General features: G+C 36.7%; 1 protein-coding gene across 2 annotated transcripts in view; it reads right to left on the minus strand.

Moving 5' to 3' along the window:
• Positions 1-890: 890 nt before the first annotated feature.
• Positions 891-7,793, minus strand: part of pcsk5b (proprotein convertase subtilisin/kexin type 5b) — a 46,194-nt gene continuing 39,291 nt past the window's right edge. Inside the window, exons 19-21 of one of the 2 annotated variants that reach the window (XM_081349390.1) lie at positions 6,795-6,933; positions 6,598-6,713; positions 891-3,504 (exon numbers count right to left, since the gene is read on the minus strand). In XM_081349390.1, the coding sequence (XP_081205516.1) occupies positions 3,389-3,504; positions 6,598-6,713; positions 6,795-6,933 (371 nt within the window). In that variant the 3' untranslated portion in view covers positions 891-3,388. The remainder of the gene's footprint in view (positions 3,505-6,597; positions 6,714-6,794; positions 6,934-7,793) is intronic. The other variant, XM_081349391.1, reaches the window with a different exon arrangement.

Genomic DNA, 7,793 nt, shown 5'->3' on the forward strand with positions numbered 1-7,793 from the left:
TGATATTCGACACAGGATTCTAACATTTGAAACAGCTAAAGTGTTAATAGTAATGGTTATATCATTTTATTCACCAGTGACAATGGCTGAGTGGGAGCTGCAAATATTTAAAAAATGTTCCTTCTAAAGGAAACGGCCACAGGTCAAAACAAGGGGGTGCGCAATACATTGTCTCTGTTAAAGTCATTGTGACCAGTGCACATTTGAGTTCAATTTCTCTCTGTCAAATGCCGAATTGTTCTCTTCAAAAAAAGAGCCTTTTGTGAGGAAACAAGGAGAAGTCGAATCATTCTCACACCAGTTCACCACAAGAATTTAACTCCAAACAATATTTCTTGAAGTCAAAGAACACTCGATTTTTCGGATATAAAAATAAAACTTGACACCAAAACACTACGGTATATGTGGTTTTCTGAGTGGGCCTTCCCGTGTTGCTATGTCGTTGTGTTCTGGGTAGTTTTTTTATGGATCCAAGTCAAAAGTCTCAATGACACTCTGAACTCTATATATGGCTCGGGTCACTTCTATGCAAGTCTATGGATTTGTTTTCGCCCATTTACGGCCAAATGAAATTTTTCAGTCGGATTGTCCCTCTGGTTATCCTTGCGTGGTGGACAAAAATGTTTTTCAATTAAATGAATGTAGGCCTACTATATTTTAGTTTTATAATGTTTATATTTAATATTTTGTATTTTTATGGGATTTTATGGTACTAAATTATATATTTATGAAGTAGACCTGAGCATAGACCTTAAAATGAAATTTGAAAAATGAAAACTGTCATTAATCTTGAATGCTTCAGAGCACATACTTAAGATTGGTCTCTTTTTAAAGAAGACACTTGGCAGATTATTTCTTAAGTGAGAAAAGTAAAAGTGAACAAAGTTGTAGAAGTTTAAGTTTATTGTGAGGAAAATGCACAAAAATACTATTTTCAATTTTTATTTGAAATATATAGTTTTCAAAACATTTTTCAGAATATTACTCTAAAACTGCAAGCAAATCCAAACCATAAATCTAAACAAGTTGTGTTCCAAATTTGCGGTATATATCTTTAAAAAAATTACCAGTGAGATTTTGTTGGACGCAGTACCAAAAGTTTCCACTAGATGATTTTCGTTTCCAATGTGGTCATTTTTGAACGCAAGGGTTACAAGTGGACCTTTTTTTTTTCAGGGCCATTTAACCTTTTCGAATCATGTCCATGATTTTTTTTCCTTTTACAAAGTTTCGTACCATTCCGATTAAGTAAAAAATTCAAAAATTATCGAAGAGCACCAGTAATTTGAGCAAGTATGTCATTTAAATGAGCAAACAAAAGTAGTCTCATTTAATCTCTCTGAGTCTTGTTTTTATTTTAAAGTTCATTAATAAAAAGATCAGTAAACCATTTGTTTCGTCCAGTCTTCTCTACATGATAAAACATTTTTTTTTCTTGGCCCTGACTACAAACACATCTTCATCTAGACTAACTGTTCACGGCAGCCGGCTAAAAACAGAATTATAAAATAATTTTAGAAAACTCATCATCCGTTTCCCCCCTTATTTCAATTGAACGTGGGTGCAAAATATATTTTAAGGTTAATAGAGATAAAAATACATATATACATTAAGAAAAAACGTTGCCAGAACAGAGTAAATGCAACACATTTGAACATAGACTGATTCTCTATATAACATTAGTTACTGTATGTAACGTTGCATGTATTGAGTTCGCAGAAAACGTATATCATACTACAACTTTTTTTGCGTCATGAATACTCAATTAGCATTAAGTGGCTGCAACGCCATCCACAAAACACAACTCATTTGAACTATGACCATTTATAAATCTTTTTCATAAATAAAAGGCTACGTCATCTTAAACCACAGCATTCATAAATAAAAGACAGAAATCCCCTTAACATTGAGCAAAAGTGGATTGGTCGAACATGTCCTTAATGAATGTAGAAGTCTAATTTGTGTTGTGTAGTACTATTAGTATAACTAAACATTTCACCTCGTTTCTGACCTTTATTAAAATGTAATGCACTCCTCTCAAGTATTTTTCTCTTCTTTTCCCAGGATACTGCAATGACATACAGTAAAAATGGCCAGTAAATAAACATCTAAACTAAAAATCAATTTGAATTCACAAATATTTGTTGGACGCAATGAATCCAAGACACAAATGTGAATTCAAAAAGCTCTCTCTAACAACTCCATTATATCAATAGCACCAGTTATGTGAATAAAAGACTTATTACTCCCATAAAGACATAGAATAATGAACTATTTTAGCTGGCCATTTCAAAGTTGATTAAAATGGAGCGGTTTAACTTTTCATTTGCATGATAAATCAATCAAATATAAATAGCTGACCCTGATCTACCCGGACACACTATTCATTTCACATGAATTATTTAGGATTAATATTGTGGAGCTGTTTCATGAAATGGCAAGATACAAAAAAAAAAAAGCATGTATAGGGGTTTATTTCATTTTTTAAAGGCATATCACGAATGGCCTGGTAAGGTATAGTTAATTAAAAGTGTTTCAAACCTCATTTCAGCTACCACGTCTAAAACCTGTACTTCAGCCCAGTCAATGTTTCTTCATGGCTACACTAACACCGGTTGTGGTTACGCTTAGGTTTCCCGAAACCTTTTTTCAAACACACGAACACACACGCACGCACACACACAAAAACAGGTAAGAGATCTGAGCCTGAGGTGAAGAATTTCTGAACAGTGAGACCACCTGACATGGCGGCATTCGTCTCATCTTGATGCTCATGCTTGGCTAAACGGGTCATTAGTGTTAGTACAATACTCATCCCTTCAGGAAAGTACTTCTTATTGTATCTTGTATTGATTTTACTGCGGTCGTGAAGATCAGTGGATGAACCTGCGCTATGGTTTATGTCGTTCCTTTGCTCACAGAGGTCTTGCTGAAACTTGTAGAGGTTCTCTGAGTGTGCTTTATTCAGAATATGCACAAACTGGCTTTGATCACTGCTGTCATAATGTGTGAAACTAGCGGAAAAATAAAGAACCGCCTCTTCAGCGCTCAGCATGTCGCTCCAAATTCTTCTCTGGACCCAAAGGGAAGAAAAAGGTACAAAAATTTTGGCATCCATGCTTTGGTCACAAAATACCGACATGTATGATTTGCTGTTTATTACTGATCCCAGTTGCACCACCCTGACAGCTTCTGTCGATACGCACGCACACACACACACACACACACACACACGCACGCACACATACGCACACACACACACAGATAAAGGTAGGTTTGTTGTAGTTCTGGCATCGAGAAACCTCACAATGTAGTCCCATATTCGAGGTTCCCGAATGGAATATAAATTAGCGGAACGTGAGCGGCAAGTGGGGCCGGAAAAGTTCCTTCAGCCCTTTAGAGAACATGTTCTACAGCACAGCTGCTGCAGAACCTTCCTCTGGCACAGATTGTTCTTTTTCACAAGCACACAGAAACTTCCCTCAGCCCACGATTCTTCATTTGCTTTCCAGAGAGCAGGAAGAGGAGAGGAGCAGAAACACAGCGCGCGATCGGGCAGCGGAGAGGAAGCGATGCAGATCGTAGCAAGGTGATAGATGACAGGCAAATGTTGTTTTGTTGGGGTTTTTTTTGTTTTGTTTTTTATCCAGTTGATTGTTCGACGGACGGAGGATATCCGGGTGTGATTGGAATCCAGGATGAAAAGATTTGAAGGAAAGATCATCGGGAAGAAAAGGAGAACAAACATTTAGAAAGTGATCATTTTTACAGTGTCACAGGTTGACAGAGTAACTTTAATTTCCTTTGCTAGAAAAAGCACACATTATGCTCCACTGTAAAAATGAAGTCATGTTTAACAAGGTTCCCAAAATGCACTTGGGTCATCAAGAGGTAACACTTTACAATAAGGTCTCTTTTGTTAACATCAGTTAATATATTAACTAACACGAACTGACAATGAGCAATACATTTGTTACAGTATTTATTACTATATTTGTTCATGTTAATTAATAACAATCCAGCTGTTCATTGTTTGTTCATGTTAGTTCATAGTGCATTAACTAATGTTAACAAAAACAAATTCTGATTTCCATAATGTATTAGTAAATGTTAAAATATTAACTAAGCTTTAAAAAAAATGCTGTAGAAGTATTGTTCATTCTTAGTTCATGTTAAAGTCCCCCTGTGGTGAAAGTCAAGTTTTTAATGTTGTGTTTTTAATATGCTCTAAGGCAAACCGTGTGCAAATTCATCAGTCAACACTATTGCTGAGTATTTCCTCCTTAAAACTGCAGTGAACCAAAGACAGTCTAAACGCGGTTTGAAATTGCTGGTGTTTCTGACGTCACAAACTACCCTGTAACCAATCACGTCAACGTGTGATCGTCAACGAGTGGATCTCTGAGCTGGTGTGAGTGAGTGGAGGCGGGGCTCATTTGCATATTCATAGAACCGCGTATAACATACCTGTCAACACTCCCGTTTTCCCCAGGATTCTCCCGCCCCCCCTCCCGTTTTGTTATTTCTCCCGTGAAACTCCCATTATTTGTATGGCCCAAACATCGTTATATGAATAATTACATCAATATATTATTCCAAGGTTGTCCAGCTGCCAGATCTTGTATGAAACCCATTCCTACTCACGCAATCAACACATCATACAAATTTCAACCCATTTGTGAGCTCAACCTGGCAACCTACAACCCAGTTGTGCCGTCGATATCTGCGCAGGTAGTAGACGCGGGAAGTTGAATAAGCGTTACTGGTAGAAATGGGAAAAGACTCAGTGTTTAGTAAATACTTAACGCAATTAACGCAGCATCCGTTTTTTTCTGTCATTCTTTGGCTGCATGGCGTTACATTATATGATGCGCTTTTATTCTTGCTAATGCTTTTAAACCATTCAAGCCATATAGGCTACTTATTTTATAAAACTTTAAAAGCGGAAAGCGCATCACTCATTCCTGGGAATACATTTGACATCGCGGCCTGACCTTGACGGAAATAAATATCCTACGCCAAAAGTAGGCTATACCAGAGAAAAAGTGTCAGCTGTGCTCAGATTTGTAAACCGTACAGTAGCTTTGGTTTTTCAATCCATACCCGTTTCGCCCCGTGGCTCAAACGGGACACAACAAAAATAGGGACACACGAGAAAGCCAAAATAGAACGCAAAATTTATTAACAAAATAGAACTATACAGAAAAAAAAAAATAATAATACGTACAACGGTAACAGTGAACAAATTCATAATCCGTGCACGCTTTCGCAATCGTTGTTTTGTAAATCGTTCTTTCGCAATAGTTGTTTGTAATATTCAGTTCCTGTGAAAAATTGTGAAATACTGTTCCAATAGGTGAAGTTACACAACAATATGCTGATTGATTACATAACAATATTTGGATGTAATATTCAGTTCCATTGAAAATCTGTTCCAGTTAATGGAGTAGGCTAATATTCAGATGTTTAATATCCAGTAGCCTACCAGTAAACTCCACCCGCTGGAACAGTTTCTTACAGTAACTGAATATTACACAACATCACCTGTTCAGTTTTGAAAACTGTAGCCTACTCACAGATTTGTAGCCTATACCTTATTTTAGAAATCTGTTTTTCTGTATATTGATTTGTTGTGTATTGTTAAGATGAATACAACTGTCTTAACTGAATTTTTCTATGATTTGGCGATGGGGTGTGTAATGCATAGATGACATGAAACCACATGTGGTAGAACTGAAACCCCCCCCCAGGTCTCACGTTTTTTGGTACCCAAATGGTGACAGGTATGGCGTATAATAAATGAAGCAAGGGTGTAGAGTTACATTCAAGCTATTTTAAGGCATGAAGACATTTTTTCAAGGAAAAAACGCTTAAATATGTAATTTTGGTGATCAAAGAAAAGTTTTAAGGGATACATTTATTGACTACAGAGGGACTTTAATGTAGTTAACTAATGAAACCTTATTGTAAATTGTAACCCATCAAGAAAAATTTGAGAATAAATTGGCCTGAAATATTGGGCACATCTCATGAAACCAGACATATTTCACCTCAAAATCAGGAGAAAGGATGTTAAAAATTATATTCTGCATTAAATTAGCCTTAACACTATTTTAAATCTATAATTAAGTAATTTATATGAATTATTTTTTTTATTTTTAAGTATTTATGCATCATATTTGTTGTACTGCAAATATAAATTTAAAAACGCATTACAAAAATGAGAATCAATATTGAGAATCATGGGAAATAACAGTACTTTTCAAAAGTTTGGGGTCAGTAAGATTTTTTGAAAGAAATTAATCCTTAATGCATTCAGCAAGGAAACACTTTTACATAAAAAATTGATATATATGCTGTTCTTTTGAATGTTCTATTCATTGTTTGCGAAATAGAATAGTATTTTTATTTTGGGGTGAAATGTGACCTGGACAAGTTTTTTCAAAAAGGCAATATCAGAAAGACAAAATCAACAAACCATGATTAATCCCCATGCAAAAAACTCAAATAGTTTGCTGTACAAGAGATTCAGAGGAAAGAAAACACAAAATGAAGAAGCTAGCCGAAAGCTAACACGGATGAATATAGGGTACTCACCATCTTTGCAGATGGTGCTGACGACACACACGCCATTTTCCAGGTTATATCCGTTGACGCAAGTGCTGCAGTTCCTCTCCCCCGGGCCTGCGCAGGCGTAGCATGTAGGATCACACCTGGAAGCACAATCACACCCGCCACGTGTCAAACGCATCATTTCGCTTTCAATGGAAAGACTTTCTCAGTGAACTACTGACTTTTGACAGGACTTTTGGACGTCTCCGTTGTCTGTCGTTTGTTCCGCCAAGTAATATCCCACGCTGCAGCTGGAGACGCAACGCCACTCCTCGAAGTAATAGCCCGGAGCGCACTCATTACACGCTTCCATACCAGTTCCTGAGAACATGGACGGAATAACATCATTTTCCACAAAAAGCAGACCGCAAATAATGTGGAATACACAACCTGAAAGGGTTTCTTCTGAGAATGCTCAGAAGGCCATTGGCCATTGTGTATTAGTTACAAAAACACAAATAACTTGTGACTTCACATATCATTAGGGATGGAAGCTAATCTCAGAAAAGAATTAATTCGCTGATTTAGAGGCGTGGACAACATAAACTCCTCGTGCAATTTACATATGAACACGCCCGGAGACAATGGAAAAATATACGGAGAGCACCAATACAATTCAATTCACTTTTTTATAGTGCTTTTAACAATACATTTAAAAAAGCAATGCAGCTTTACAGAAAATGCATGTATTACACTTTAGAGTGATCTGTTATTAGAGGTGACTGTGTCCAAGTTAAGCATTTCAGAAATGTACATATACAAATCACACGGTTAGCTAAAAATGTATTCATTTAACAATGTATTAATTTAAGGCAGAAACAATGAGCTCATTGAGGTAAATAATACATGTTAACAAATGTTTAGGATATGTAGGAAACTTAAGCATTGATGCGTGTTGATTCAGAGTTAACTTTCATTTCTGCTCTGATAGCTGCATGTGAGAAATCAGGAATGGTGAGAGAACATTGTGCTTGGTACGTTTTTCTTCTTGGGTCTTCAGCCGACAAAGTTTAAATCCTGTCTGGCTAGTGCGCTTCCCGTAATGTTTACGCATTAAGTTAGTAGGCGGAGAGTAGGCGTCTTCTGTGGCTGATCAAACACATTCGACCACATGAGCGTTTACACTACGAAAGCAATCCGGTTGAATAGGTTTTTGACTACCTCTGGAAGTGGTCAAAAGT

Source organism: Scardinius erythrophthalmus (assembly GCF_964197995.2).
Source record: "Scardinius erythrophthalmus genome assembly, chromosome: 20".
Taxonomy (NCBI): domain Eukaryota; kingdom Metazoa; phylum Chordata; class Actinopteri; order Cypriniformes; family Leuciscidae; genus Scardinius; species Scardinius erythrophthalmus.